The sequence below is a fragment of the Brachyistius frenatus genome, unplaced genomic scaffold (genome assembly GCF_029030835.1).
Source record: "Brachyistius frenatus isolate BFR_SWC_R1_liver_20210118 unplaced genomic scaffold, ASM2903083v1 Contig_114, whole genome shotgun sequence".
In the NCBI taxonomy this organism is placed as follows: domain Eukaryota; kingdom Metazoa; phylum Chordata; class Actinopteri; family Embiotocidae; genus Brachyistius; species Brachyistius frenatus.
The window spans coordinates 737304-753207 of NW_027210713.1; the positions used below are offsets into that span (position 1 = coordinate 737304).

Sequence of the window (15904 nt, forward strand, 5' to 3'; positions counted from 1 at the left end):
TTTGCTTAAAACAATTTATCCACCATTTTACAGACGCAACAGCAGAGACTGAGAAAGCTTCGTCAGAGTCGACGACGTCCACGTGTCACAACATGTTTTTGTTATTCTTCAGTGAAGGACACCTGCCACCTCTGATAGATTTATTGATCCCACAAACAGGGCTGAATACGCAGCAACACATGAAGCAGGTTCACCGAGAATGTAATTAGACTGTGAATTTCTTTTTATGCTGGTGAAGGAGGGAGGACATTTGAATTTCTAACAAGGTAAATCAGAGCACTGTTTTGACACATTTTAATATAACCTCGTTTCCAAGCAGTCCATCTGAAATGAGCTCGGGCTTAAAGAAGGCGGCAGTGTTTCTGGATCATGTCTCTATCTGGTTTCTTCTTTTTAGAGTTTTAACCAGCATTTGTGGATGCAGCTGTGTTCACAGATGATGGTGTTCGGAAGTGTTCCTGAGCCCATGCAGTGATTTCCACTACACAATCTGGTCTGTTTAATGCAGTGCCACCTGAGGGCCCGAAGATCACGGCCACAAATAGTTTGATATTTTACTTTGAGGAACATTATTTTTGGATTGATTGCACCATTTTCCCACACAGTCTTTCACAGAGTGGTGAACCTCTCCCCATTTTCACTGCTGATAGACTCTGCCTCTCTGAAATGATCTTTTTTTTTTTATACCAAATCATGTTACTAACCTGTTGCCAGGTAATCTAATTTAGTTGTGAGATGTTCAGCCAGGTGTTTCTTTTAGCATTACACAAGTTTTCCAGTCTTTTGTTGACCCTGTCCCAACTTTTTTTGAACTTGTTGCTGGCCTCAAATTCAAAATGAGCATATATTTTTAATCAAACAATAACATCATTCAGTTTCAACATCTGATATGTTGCCTTTGGTCCGTTCAGTTTAAATGATTTGCAAATCATGGTATTTACACAGCGTCCCATCTTTTTTGGAAACGGGGTAGTACACTGCTTGATTACAACAACTTTTTACAGCACAATAAAAACAAACCTGTTGACCCAGTGGTGTACATTTGCAGATGGATGTGAAGTGTCGAGCTGAGTCCTCTGTGTAAGAGAGGAGTGAGTCAACCACAGAGACTCTAATCCACACTACAGGCCTAAAAGCATAAAATTGCATAACCCATTCAAATTGCATCGGATTACCATTATCCTCCCAGCCTGGTGGAACCCAGCGGGTATTTGCCAAAGGCAGGAGAGTCCAACTCATTTTCCTCACTGTTCAACTGCCTCTCTGGCAAAATGCTGTAGTACTTCAACTAATAAGATCTGCACACAAGAGGCACATGCAGCAGATGACATGACGAAAAGCCTTTCATATCCCACTGCTGTCATGTTTCAGGAGCCATACAGTGCAGATGAAGTGTGTGTCCTCGTCTCATTAAGTTACATTCCAATACAGGCCTTCTCACAATACTGCAATCTGAAGACGGACTCAAATGATGCACAGTATCTACTGTCAGAAAAGTCATTTTCCTGGGAGCATGATTTAACAAACTCAGTTCGTTCAGACCTCAGGGAACTTCACTGAAGTGGAAGGAATTGGAGCTCATTCCTCTGTCTTTGCTTCTCCCTCTGCTCTTGGATGTCCTGTGGTGCTCTGCTTTTTCACGTCACAAAAACATTTCCTGCTCACTTTGCAAGCATCCCAGAATCCCTTTAGCAACAATTATTTAGGATATCTTTAAATTGCGACTCAGTTTCCAGTAAAAATGCATGTGTCTGTGTGCTTAGACACAGCAGTGTGTTGCGCTAACATGCTAACATGCTCATGTTTAAGACACAGTGCATAATGTCATGTTTACGATGGTCGTCATCTTAGCTTAATGAGTTAGCATGCTACCAGTTTACCATAAATAACTATTGACAGTAAATGTACTAAAAGATAAAGCTTGAAGCTCTAGATGCAATTAAGAGACCATTTTTATACTTTCAAAATCCCAAATAAAACCTGGCTTAAAATAGCCACACTGTAAAGATAAAAAGTCCTGCATTCAAAACCTTACTTAAGTATAAGTAAGTATTTGAAGCAAAATATACTTAAAATATCAGTAGAAAAAGCACACAACATTTTTGCTATCGTATGTCATATTTTACAAACATCCTGCCTCAGCATGATGCAGAAAACTTCATCCATGCTTTTGTTACTTCAAAGCAGACGATTGTAATTCCTTCTTGTCAGAATTTCCCAGTAATTCTTACATAAAGCCTGCAGGTGATCCAAAACGCTCCAGCCAGGCTACTGACAGGATTTAAAAACACATTAAAAAAAAAAAAAAAAATTCTACTTTAGCTTCTCTTCATCTGGTTCCTGTAAAATAAAGGCTTGAAATTTGAAAAACTCTTCTCCAAACGTATAAAGCTCTTCATGGCCAAGCTCCATCTTATCTCAAAGATCTATAGTACCAAGTCACCCTACTGGAGCAATTTGCCCTCAGAGTGATGGCCTGTTTGTTGTTCCCAGAGTTTGGAAAAGTAGAATTGGAGGCAAGTGGAGCTTATAGTCAGAACCGGGTCAGGTGACCCCGAACCATCCCTTAGTTATGCTGCTGTAAGCTGCCGAGAGACCTCCCACGATGCACTGCTCCTCTCTTCTCTCTTTTATGCTCCCTCTCCCGTAGTTTAGTCTTTTTTTTTCTGCAGGTATCCCTGATTCTGGAGCTGCGGTCTGCGATATTGAACCCACTAACAGTTTATTATCTTGGATCTCTATACTGCTCTTTTCTCTCTCTGCTCTCCTTTCACCCCAGCAGACAGCCGCCCACCTCTAAAGCCTGGTTCTGTCGGGAGGTTTTTTTCTTCCTGTTAAAAAGGAGTTTTTTTTCTTTCCGGCTGTCGCTCATGTGGGGAATTGTTGAATTGTTGAATTGTTGAATTGTTAAATTGTTGAATTGTTGAATTGTTGAATTGTTGAATTGCTCTCTATGATGTCAGGACTTTTATTAGACTGACTTTATGTGCGCATTCCAAGGACAAATCATCATCAAAATGACTCCAAGATTCAAGGCTATGTCATCCAGACTAACTACGTGGTTGGATAAAGACTTTCTAAGGTGTTTACGGCCAAACACACTTCGTTTTGTGCGAATTTGGAAGTAGAAAATTTGTCGATGCCTTCCAAGTCTTATTCAAGCAAATCAAGAGGAGGATTTACTCATTTGCGCACACAAGTTATTAAATTGAGAGGACTTAGTAAATAATGTTCACAAATGGCCAAGACAAACAGAGCTGTGCTGCCAGTTCGGCTCAACATGCTACTGCTCTCCTTCTGTTGTATTCAGTTTAATTCACACACGGACAGAAAACGTTTTTTGTAACAAATGCTTTATTGGTCAGTTTAAAAATGAACACTGGTGATCTACAGGAGTACCACAGTACACAGCCACACGGAGATGAGAGATAAAAACAGTAACACACAAACACTGCACACACACACACACACACACACACACACACACACACACACACACACACACACACACACACACACACACACACACACACACACACACACACACACACACACACACACACCAACATGATGGGTTACTAAAACAGTTTCTGCCTCGTGTTTGTTTCGTGTTTGTTTCCCGTCTTTCGTCGCATCTTTGTGGTTTCATGGTCGGGAGTAAACAGAAGATACATTCAATAATCTGCTGTACAACAATGTAATACTTACATTTACTTCCCATTGACTTAAAATACAGTATCCCCCCCCCCCTGCAAATAATTTTTTAGCAATATATCTGATCACATCTTTTAAAAAAATGCAAAGATGTCTTCACACAGGAGAAGGAGGGGTGACGGAAATCACAAAAAATAAAGATTAAAATAATACAAAAAAAACCCAATACAAATAGTTTGTAAAAAAGCAGATGGCAAGCCTTGATGCTTTTCCCTTTTATCTTCAGTTTTTCATAAGTAACCATGGCAACAGATTGATGGTTCGCAAAGACAGGAAATCAGGAAAGCGAGGAAGATGTCTCATCGCGTAATCAGTTTCGGTCTACATCAGGTTCTGGGAAGAAAACACACGACACAGAGTCATGTGACGACTCCGTCATTTAAATTCACATCACACGATGTTCAACAGACTGATGCTACATTTTCTAACAGATGCTGATATCAATTTTTTATTCTTATCAATATTTATTTTGTTTTTGTGCCCAGATACTGCAGAATCAGACATGCGTGGAGCGACGAGGAGAATGTAACCTTCCTCAAGTTAAGTTACATGAAACAAACAAAGACGTTGTCGTCATCCACCCACGTTTGACAGATGCTCTTTTCATCACGTCATGTCTTCTTATTCATCAGTTGTCTCACGGTTAGTGGAATACACAAGCATTCATTTACATCATCTGTGAATCTTTTTTTGAATTTTTATAGAACTTTTGACTCAATTTACTCAGAAACTTTACTCATGTGATGGTTCTGTTCTGCATTTTCTTGTCACTGTGTTAAAACCAATACAATACATAAGTGAAGAGCAAAAAACTAATGCAGTAACCAGGCAACACCGCTCTCTTGCTGAAATTATATTTCTACTAATGTAAAAAAAAATTAAAAAAAAACATTTTCAGAAACTTTTTCAATAATATACCAGTTAAATTGACAATTAATTTATCAAAACAGATGCCACACTAATTAAAATAAACTTTAAATGTGATACTGATATGACGAGAGTACAGTAACCAACAGCAGAACAGCAGAGCAGTGAGTCATGTTGCAGGGAAAGGTTTTTAATGGAAATTTTGAAGTATTTTTTTCCTCAGCTGCAAAAACACTTATTCACTACCCACTTCAAAATGAAGCCCATTAGAGTTTCCAGCTTCGATAAACATCCAACTTTTAATCCAACAGGAAGTGAGTTCCATTCAGAAAAGACACATTATAGGTGGAGAACAGGATGTCTTCATTAAATTATTTCATCTCTGTCTGTTAAAACGCACATTTGTTAAAATCACCACCCTGATGCGTAAAGGTCTGAGACTGCTCCTGTAGGGGGTCAACACAGAGCAGCACAGTGATGTTCGTGGAAGCAACAACCTTCATGAGGAAGTATTCAGAGTGACGTCTCTTGATCAACATCAGCACCTGAGTTCCACACATTAACACTGGTTCGTGAACATGTGTGATTTCACCACAGACCTGAAACTGGAGCAGATAAACATCAGATTTGAGGAAAAACATTCACTGCAGACCACCTGAACTGTGGCGCCAAAGCAACGGGGTTCTCCAAAAAAATTTTTAACCACAAATGTTCACGTTACCAGTGGTCACGTTATCGTCTGTTAACTCAGGTGCTGATCAAGAGACGTAACTTGGAATACTTCCTCACCAAAGTTATAGCTTCCCCCTGCTCTGTGCGTGTGTATACTGTATATTTACACACACACGGAAACTCTAGAACAGCCTCCCAAGAAAACTTTAAGTCCCTGTTTTGCGAGAAGAGACCGAACTAAGGGACTGCTGTCTTTTTCAAACTACTTTTTGGCCCTTGTCCAAAACCCTCAGCAAACTTCCACCACTCGCTGTCTCAAACTGCCCAGAGCGTGCAGCTGAACTCACTGACCTTCCTGGTGCTGACACCGTGTCTCCTCCAGCAGCTCCGACTGTCCGTCTCCACATACCTGATCTCTCCTCCGACCAGCAGTGGAGGGCCGCGGGAGGACTACTCCACCCAGGGACCCGTACCCTGACATCTGGACCTCGGGCGGGAAGCTCGGCTGTCCGTACGGGATTACATTCTCATCTGCAGACGACAAACAGAGCGCTCAAAGTTACAGCTGTGTTTATGTAGGTTAAACCCTAAGTGATGGAGCGGGCTGAGAATAGACCCCCTGCTACTAAAAGCAGAGCTACTGCTGGGGGATAATAAGTGTGTACTGGTTCTTTCTGAGATTAAAGGGATTTGTATGAAGCTCCACAATAATATTAACCCACAGACACTTGCGGTCCAGCTGTTAGAACGGCATGTGTTCCTGGGACAGATATTGTCCTTTTAATCGCTTTGTTCCCGAACGAGGCGAGCGTCGCACACTCACCCTGCGATAACCACTTCGCCGTTCCTCTCCTCTGGGGTGAGAAATGTTCGCCCCTATTCTGAAGCGTGGCCGAGTCGCTGCCCTCCTTCCTGTCGCCGTCCGTTCGGCTGCGGATCAACACCTCCGCCAGGAGCTGCAGCGAGTCGTCTGTGGCGGGAGGGGCTGGTGGAGGAGGGAGTTCTGCGCATTATTGATCGTCGATGATCGTTAAATAATCCAGACAGAGAAACTTAGCTTTAAAGTAACAGTTTGACATGTTGGGGAATATGCTTCTAGAGTTTAGCAGGTAAGATACGACTCTCATTTCTGTTTTGCTCCACATGACGATGCAGCTTTGCATGAAGACTGGAAACAGGAGGAAGCAGTTAAATGTGGCTCTGCATTAAAATCCCCCAACCAGCATCTCCACAGCTCCCTGACAAACATGTTGTTTATTTAATCAGTGCTAAAACTCAAGTGTAAAACGGACAAATGGACATTTTGCAGGGTCGTTAGGAGACAAAAAAACTTCCTGGTCATGACTGGTTGCCAGGCAACCAGTGGAGACCCCAGCATGGGTTTTTTTTCGCATCATAAAATGATCAGAAATAATAAGCTAAATTCTCTGCTTTAGGAAGACTGCAGCCACGCCAGCACCTCTATAATGCTGAACTAAATGCTAACATTGCTCTAAAAAACGTTCAGAGAATAATATGCAGTCTTTTTGTTTTGAGCAGGATTTTAAAATATTTTGTTCCCAGAATGTTTTTCTGGAACGAAGGATAACGTTCTCTAAAAACATACAAAAATGTTTTACAATTATTGAAAATGTTCGCAGAATTATTTCATTTAATATCATTGTTTCAGAAGGAAAATGTGCTTTTAATTTTTTTGTGGTGACATTCTCAGAATGTTTTTCAATCAATCAATCACTTTATTGAACACGAGGGGGAAAAAAACATAAATATATAAACAATAAAAGCAAGTTAACAAACAAAAAAGAAACATCATTCACATGAGAATACAACAGCCAAATGAAAAGGCCAGAAATCATGTTGGGAAGAGGACGTTATCCTACTTTTAAGATCATCCTGCGAACAATAAAAAACTTCCTGCTGAAAACATTCCTTGAACATTGGGCTTCTCTAATGTTCACCGTACTGTATGTTAGCTTAGCATGTTAGCATGCCAACATATGCTTATTAACATACAGTGGTGTGAAAAAGTGTTTCCCTCCTGTTAAAACATAACTTAACTGTGGTTTATCACACCTGAGTTCAATTTCTCTAGCCACACCCAGGCCTGATTACTGCCACACCTGTTCTCAATCAAGAAATCACTTAAATAGGACCTGCCTGACAAAATGAAGCAGACCAAAAGATCCTCGAAAGATAGACATCATGCCGAGATCCAAAGAAATTCAGGAACAAATGAGAAGGAAAGTAATTGAGATCTATCAGTCTGGAAAAGGTTCTAAAGCCATTTCTAAAGCTTTGGCACTCCAGCGAACCACAGTGAGAGCCATTATCCACAAATGGAGAAAACATGGAACAGTGGTGAACCTTCCCAGGAGCGGCCGGCCGACCAAAATTACCCCAAGAGAGCAGCGACGACTCATCCGAGAGATCACAAAAGACCCCACGACAACATCCAAAGAACTGCAGGCCTCACTTGCCTCAGTTAAGGTCAGTGTTCATGACTCCACCATAAGAAAGAGACTCGGCAAAAATGGCCCGCATGGCAGAGTTCCAAGACGAAAACCACCGCTGAGCAAAAAGAACATTAAGGCTCGTCTCATTTTTGCCAGAAAACATCTTGATGATCCCCAAGATTTTTGGGAAAATACTCTGTGGACTGACGAGACAAAAGTTGAACTTTTTGGAAGGTGTGTGTCCCGTTACATCTGGCGTAAAAGTAATACCGCATTTCAGAAAAAGAACATCATACCAACAGTAAAATATGGTGGTGGTAGTGTGATGGTCTGGGGCTGTTTTGCTGCTTCAGGACCTGGAAGACTTGCTGTGATAAATGGAACCATGAATTCTATTGTCTACCAAAAAAAATCCTGAAGGAGAATGTCCGGCCATCTGTTCGTGACCTCAAGCTGAAGCCAACTTGGGTTCTGCAGCAGGACAATGATCCAAAACACACCAGCAAGTCCACCTCTGAATGGCTGAAGAAAAACAAAATGAAGACTTTGGAGTGGCCTAGTCAAAGTCCTGACCTGAATCCTATTGAGATGCTGTGGCGTGACCTTAAAAAGGTGGTTGGTGCTGGAAAACCCTCCAATGTGGCTGAATTACAACAACTCTGCAAAGATGAGTAAAAGACTCATTGCAAGTTATCACAAACACTTGATTGCAGTTGTTGCTGCTAAGGGTGGCCCAACCAGTTATTAGATTTAGGGGGCAGAACACTTTTTCACACAGGGCCATGTGGGTTTGAATTCTTTTCTCCCTTAATAATAAAAACTTCCATTTAAAAACTGCATTTTGTGTTTACTTGTGTTATCTTTGACTAATATTTAAATTTGTTTGATGATCTGAAACATTTAAGTGTGACAAACATGCAAAGAAATCAGGAAGGGGGCAAACACTTTTTCACACACCACTGTAAGTGCAGCTGTGGCAGATGGGAATGTTTTGCCAAAGAACATTTTCTTTTGAAATGGTGACCTGATGAAAACTGAAAGTGTCACTATAATTCAGCGTCTGGGGACGATGAAGGTCTGTGTACAATTTTATGGGAATCCATCAAATAGTTGTTGAGATATTTCAGTGGTGACAAAGTGATGGACTACGAGCCTAACAATAATAAAGTGCTTGAAAACCGCCCAAAGAGTCAACTTATTGTTTTTCTCTTTCTGGATGAGAAACAGTGTCATACCTGCTTCGCTGTTCTCTCGCCTGTTTTGTCCGTCCTTGGGCGTTTTCTTCTTCCTCCTTGATCTGTGCGCCTGAGCCGCGAGGCTCGACTCTGCAGCTGCAGCAGGAGATTGTCCTGACAAGAAAAGCACGCCGATGTCATCCCGAGGATACTTACAGGGAACACGGATCTTCACTGAGTAAATGCAACGTGATTTTCACTTTCAAATACTTTCTGTTAAGTAACACCATGAACTAAATTATACATGACACTGTGTGGCTGTGTGCTTCCTGCTCAGAGGAATGAATTCAAACTGACCTTTGCTGAGGCTGCCTCCCTGGAAGTCCTGCGCCCATTGGTTGGTGTGGTACCCCTCGGTGCCGTCGCAGGCCTTGTTGTTGGTGAACAGATCAGGGTCGGACAGGGAGACCTGCTGACGGGCCAACAGGTCGAAGTGCTGCAGCCGTGGACTGCCGGGTTTGGCCGGGTCCCTCCGGGGAGAGGACATCAGCGAGGCTGCGTAGGACAGCTCCTCGGGTTTGGAGGGCAGGCTGGAGACTTCCTCCCTGGAGGCGTCCATCAGGTACGTCCTGGCCGGCAGCGGAGGACACCAGTCGTCATCTTCGTCCTCTGAGCTGCAGGACGGACCGTGAGTAAGAGCAGCGTGAGTGTGTGTCTTGAAAGCGACTCATCTACAGTGAGGGGGACAGCCGAACTCTCTAACGTGGAAACGGTCCCAAAAACACACCCTGCATTTTTAAAACGTTATATTATTAGCATTACAGCTAAACAGCGGGCTGCATGAATAATTGAACGGCAGGATGTCAGAAAAGCTGAGCTCATAAAGTGGATACTAAAAGCTGTTGTGGGCAGTAACTTGAAGAAGTTTACTCTAAAATGATGTTGTCTATGTTGTGGGTATTATACAAAAATGTAAATATCATGTTTATCAAAGGGCTTTGATCAGTTTTACTGTTTGTATTTACAAATATTACTGATGCAACAAAACCTTCAAAGGCATCCAAAAAGTTTCACTTTAATTGCATTTATTAGAAAACAACTGAGCTGCTGTTTTACAGTAAATTCCGTTAATTCTTCAATAAATTCTATTAATAGTGTTTAATCCCAACGATACGATCAAAACTGTGACTGTGTGTTTCTAGAAGCTTGAAGGCTTGTTTTGGCTTTGAGCAACAAAAAAAAAATTCAACTTCTTATCGAAAAAAATAGATTGTTTTTATTAAAATCCCTGAATGTGATCAGTTTATTCCTCCGGAGAAAGATGTCTTCCTCAAAGGGAAATAAAATCATATAGAATTACCATATTTATATTTATATATTCTTTAAAGGGTCCACAGCAGATACATTTCCAGAATTATATATATAATATATAAAAGAAATGTAAATGTTTTAAAGGTAACTATTATGAAACCAAAAATTTCACTCACTTTGCCAACATACAATCAAAAAGGGCATAAAGTTTGTGTTAGAGAGGCCTGAGGATTGGAATCTGTGACCTTTAACCTGCTGGGTCACACGGGCCTGCAGGATGACATAACACTAACATGCCAATAAATATTAAATTAAATAAACGTACAGACAATTTAAGAAAGATTAATAAAAAAAAATATATAATCTAATTCCCTCTGAAAAAGGGAAGAGTCACAGATGATGAAAACCCCCTTCGTGATTTCTGTTGTCACTTCAGCGCCGTCGGGGCTCATTTAATGACGGACCTGTCACTGAAAATGGAAAGTACTAATCCGGCCTGTCAGATGGTGGCTAATGTCATTACAAAAGACATGGCACAGTCAGAACAGCCCTTCCGATGCCACCCCGTTATGTCCGCCATCTAATGTGTCAGAAGCGGTTAGAGCAGACATTTCCCTCTGCAGCCCCGCAGCCCAATCGACTCACTGCCCGCAGACACTACCGTTAATTCAAAAACTCCCCAGACTCCCAACTTCACTCAAGTTTGGTTTGACAGCCTTGGAGGAGTTGCAGGGGCAGCTTCGGTACCCATCTGCCTTAACTCCCTCTGTCACGTAGGAGAAGTCAAAGGCCTGGATGCTATTAATAAAACTGACTGAACAAATATTACACGCCACAAAAAGCAACTGCGATGTTGGAGGAGGATGAAAAAGGGGTCCTGATATATTCGAGCAGAGGATCATTTCGGCCTCACCTGTGCTGCGCCTCTTTGTCTGTTTTGATGTGACCTCTGCTTTTGTTGGCGGGAAGAGGCAGTGACAAAACAGCCACCCAGGTGAGAGGAGGCGCCTTGGGAGACGACTCGGTTGACCTCTGCTTCATCACTTTGTCTAAAAAAAAAAAAAAAAAAAAAGAAAAAAAAAAAAGCACAACGTCACATTTTGGGGCTTTTTTTTTTTTTCAGTCATTCAGTCGGTCTGTTTTGTTTGGTTTCCAGGATGGACTCAGAGCAGACGAACCCACTTGAGGTCTGTACTGGAACACACACAGGATGCCTCTGCTTCTCAGATCAGGCTCAAAACGTTCCTTTTTGACAAAGCTTATAGTTATTAGAGTCGCCCCTTCATCGTGCTGTTGTAGGCCAAGGCTGCTCCCATGATGCACTGAACTCCTCCTCTTCTCTGTTTCACTGTCTGGGCGTTTATATAACACCATTACATCTCATTAAGTTCATGCCTTTTTGCCCGCTTCCTCGCTTGTCTTTTGTCATCTATTGTTTTTTGGAGTTATCTCTGGCTCTGCATGTCTCTGGTTTGCAATTACTGGCCCCACCAGCTGTTTAATGTCTCTCTATGCTGCTCTTTTCTCTCTGCTCTCCTGTCAATCCAACCAGCCGAGGCAGACAGCCGCTCACTTCTAAGTCTGGCTCTATTGGAGCTTTTCTTCCTGTTAAAAGGGAATTGTGTTGTCCTTTCTATAATGTTGTTTCACTCCACAGATGACCGTCTCACTCCACAGAGGACCGTCTCACTCCACAGAGGACCGTCTCACTCTGTGCACCGAGCTCCACGGGATCCTCTACGATTGGTGCTGACATTTTCCCAAGAAAATGGATTGGTCAGGCGATCTGATCTGTTATCTGGAACTTAACCTGCTCCTGAACAGTCTGCAGCATAAGTTACCATGGCGATGTATTGTGGTAAAAAGTGAACCACCTTTGTAGTCCTAAAAATCCAGAGGTAAACCTTAAATTACTTCACTAATCACAGATCCTGCTTAGTAGCTTCTGTTCCCTCTTTGTTCTGTGGTTGTTTTTTGGACCTCGTCTGTGATCAGGATTCTGCTTCTGCCAGCTTTCTTGTGTTTTGATCAACTGCCTGGATTTGTAACCTTGAATACACTATCCTACAGATGCAGCGCTTCTTACTCCTCTAGTGTTGTACTTTTATGTCCTTTGAACTGAACCGTGGCAGTAAAATCCGTAAATGAAGGTGATATAATTACCCCTTTTAAAACCTCTTCGATCTATGCAATCTGAGCGGCTGAAGGACGTTTCCTTTTGACCATGTTTATTATTTTCAAGAGCACCTTAAGGTTTCTTACAATCGCTGCACTGAGGACTGATTGTGTTCCATGTTTTTAGTTGGAGTATGTTTTCATTCAAAACTTACATAACATAAACAAATTTGGAGTCCCTAGTGGCCCTCAGTGGTATTGCACTTTAGTTTATAGAACCGGAGACTATGTCCATATTTATATACGATCTAAGATGGAAACTGTAGGCAGAAAGAATCATGTTGCCATGGATACAGTGAGTTAAACTGTGGGCAGCAACGTTAGTTAAAATTTTTTAGCCTTTATTTTTTTTAACATTTCTTAAAGTTAAAGATGCAGAATTAGCTATTAACAGTTCCTTTTTGCTCTACTGCCACATTATACCTGGATGTCATGACGACTATCACTATCACTGAGTCATAATTATGACATAAGGTCTTCGAATGGTGTGCAAAGCCTTTTAGTAGATTAGAGAAGGAGAATAAAACCCTCACCACCGCTCTTCTTGGTGTACTGCAGCTTTGCATATTCAGACCCCGACTGACCGGACTGGATGGTCCACTGGTCCAGGTCCAGCTCCAGACCCACCAGCGCCCCATTGGACAGTACGGGGTTGCTGCTGTACGGATCGGGACCCTGGTTGTAGGACGTGTTGGAGTAGGTGTCGTAGTAGGCCAGCAGGTCGTCCTCGGCGGTGGTGTTGATGGTGCTGTAGATGGGGCTGTCGTTGGACGTCGTGCTGCGTTTCTCGGACTGCGTCGGGTAGTTGATGATCCCGACACCTGAACGGCAAAGAACTACGTTACATTAAAGCATTCCCACATGTGTTAGTTCACCAGACATTTACATCAGGGAGCTCTTACTGTTGTAGAATCTGTCGGAGTCCAGTTTGCTGGGGCAGCAGTTCACCGAGTCTTTGCTGAGGTTTGGAGTGGGCCACGAGTCCGCCAGCCAGGGGTAGTTGCCCGTATTTGATCCCAACAAACCCGGCCTGGGAGGAGAGGTGACGTTCAATCACTGCTGTTCCCATAAAACACACAGCGGCACTCATCACCTGAGGCAAATCGTTTAAATGTAGAGTTTACCCTCCGTTGATGATTCCCGATCCTTCGCCGTGAGCAAAGCCAACTGCATTACAAAAAAAAAAGAGAGCAAAGTTATAAATCTGGTTTTGCAGAAGATAAAGCTCTGCCTCAAAGCTTTTGGTGGATAAAGACGTTTTGGACTGCATTATTATGCTCCATTACCAAATAAGCAGTTTATCCCACACATGGTTTTGGAAAGCAGATTGGAATCGATATTTTATGAAGACACACGGCTGACCTACATACACTCAGAGGCACGCGGCAGATCTATATACAGTATGCCAGCAATACATAAGGATGCAGATGTCGTTAGTCATGCTCAGTGGTGGTTGAATTAACAAGACAAAAACAGAATCCACACTGAAATGTAAAGTATCCATCTCTGATGGATGATGATCGCTTTATGCTAATGTGGGTAAAAGGCTTCATGTCGGGTAAAGGCCGACGGGCTTTCTGCCACATCTGGGCATTTGCATTTCAACAGCTGCAGAGCTCCACGACTGACCATGACAGTGTGTCCTCTTCTCCGAGCTCCGGGGGAAATGTGGTGAGACATGCAGTATTCAGCGGAATTAGATTTCAGATTTAGATTTGATTCTGTCATTTGCAATTGAAAGTTGGTTATGGAACAGTTACGGCTAAGGAGCACGAAGTACACTGCCGGTTTGGATGTTGATAATACACTGGATCTATTTAACATGTGATATAAAGTTAAACTAAATGTCAAGATGTCTATCACATTTAATTCCTACAATCTAGCTTCAGCTTACCACCTCAACATCCCATCTCCAAAACAATGGAGGTCAGCCTGACAATTCTACTTCCTCTTAAATTTGGAAAAGGGCAACCTATTTTGAGTTCCATTACACAATGTCTGATATTAATAGAGCCTTCATTAAGCTTTTTTAAACTACGATTTCATCTGTAATCTGAGTAGTCATATCTTTGTCCACTGTTTCATCCTGTAAAGCTGCAGAAAGGATTCCTCTGTTTTTCTCTGAAGGCGCCGGGCAGCCCGCTGAACAAACATGTCTCCCAGTCACAGAACAACTGATGTGTTCGTGTGCCTGCCAAAGGGCACGATCCAAAATAAACTGTATGTTGTAGTTACTGTTTACATAAGCTTCAGCGTGTCTTTTTTTTAATATTGATTCCTGCCTTAAACTACCCAGTGGGGATGAATTAACTGAATGTGTGATTAAAGAGCAGCTTTTAAAAAAAAAAAAAAAAACTAAAATTGAAGACATTCATCACTTCTGGAGACATCCCCAGAGGTCCATAAAGACTTTGTCACTGTCGCTGCTTCATATCTGATGGTTTGCTCTGCAGCAACTGGAGCTTTTTTTGTTTTCACTGTGACTTCTCCCTTATATAACAAAGAAGATGTGACAGAGTGCATCAAAAGCCGTGTGAAAATCCTGCTGTCACTGGAACTTTTTCAACTTCTTCCACTCCCTACTTCTGGTCATCAGACTGAAAACCAGTGAAGCCGAGACGTGTTTCTGTCTCACCTGCCGGCGTGTAAGCGAACGACGTGGTGTAGTGGCCCAGCTGCTTCCTCCTGCGGTGGCGACAGTACAGCCATCCGCTGAAGCCCATCAGCACCATCCACGCAGCCACTCCCAGCCCCGCGATGAAGGCCGGCTGCCGCAGCACGCTCGTGATCTGCTCCGCGATGCTGAGGCTGCTGCTTTTCTTCACAGACGTTGACGACTTGTCGAGCGGGACAGCTGAAAGAAAAGACAAAGCAAAGAGACGATCTTCTCATTTGATTTTTAGCATTACGAGTATATTTCCCAAACTATTCCTTCAAAAAAAAAATGCAGTGACAGTTAAAATGAGAAGGAAAATATCAAATCTCAGGCAACGAATCTCCAAAAGGAAAAGAAGTTGCTCGAAAGAAATATAGGTAAATGAATACTGTCTATTAAAGGAAAAACTTGTACTTCTTCCAAAGATGATTTTATTTCCTTTCTCCATTCTTAGTTGTTTCTGAAAGGACTATGAAATAAAATAATAAACTGAAAAGGGGAGACAAAAACTTACCACCTGTTTGTAATGTTCTTCTTCAAAAACCCAACATAAATGAGATTTATTTTTCCAATTAGCATTTTATTTTCTTCATTTCATTAAACTTAAATTTTTTTTAAACTTCACATTATTCACATTTTGTCGTGTTTGACTTCTAACATCACCCCGTCATCACTGACAGGAAGTTTTACTTTGAAAGAATTAAAGCAGAGAGAATAAGGCTGAAGATTCTGCCACACAACACAACTGAATAAATGCTAACAAACTCATCCACTTCACCACTGCTCGTGTTTTCACACTGACAACATACGCATTACATCATGCCTTTTACACACGCACCACAATCAACGCTCCACACACAGATTCCCCCGTGTACCAAACT

The 15904-nt window shown here is 42.0% G+C and overlaps 1 protein-coding gene across 4 annotated transcripts in view; it reads right to left on the minus strand.

The window, feature by feature from the left end:
• Positions 1-3336: 3336 nt before the first annotated feature.
• LOC138629303 (roundabout homolog 2) overlaps positions 3337-15904 on the minus strand; it is a 58408-nt gene continuing 45840 nt past the window's right edge. The window contains exons 18-27 of one of the 4 annotated variants that reach the window (XM_069712920.1): positions 15003-15221; positions 13492-13534; positions 13270-13397; positions 12901-13203; positions 11106-11241; positions 9239-9555; positions 8942-9055; positions 6077-6256; positions 5605-5784; positions 3337-4047 (exon numbers count right to left, since the gene is read on the minus strand). In XM_069712920.1, coding sequence (XP_069569021.1) covers positions 4025-4047; positions 5605-5784; positions 6077-6256; positions 8942-9055; positions 9239-9555; positions 11106-11241; positions 12901-13203; positions 13270-13397; positions 13492-13534; positions 15003-15221 — 1643 coding nt within the window. In that variant the 3' untranslated portion in view covers positions 3337-4024. The remainder of the gene's footprint in view (positions 4048-5604; positions 5785-6076; positions 6257-8941; positions 9056-9238; positions 9556-11105; positions 11242-12900; positions 13204-13269; positions 13398-13491; positions 13535-15002; positions 15222-15904) is intronic. The other 3 variants (XM_069712921.1, XM_069712922.1, XM_069712923.1) reach the window with 3 other exon arrangements.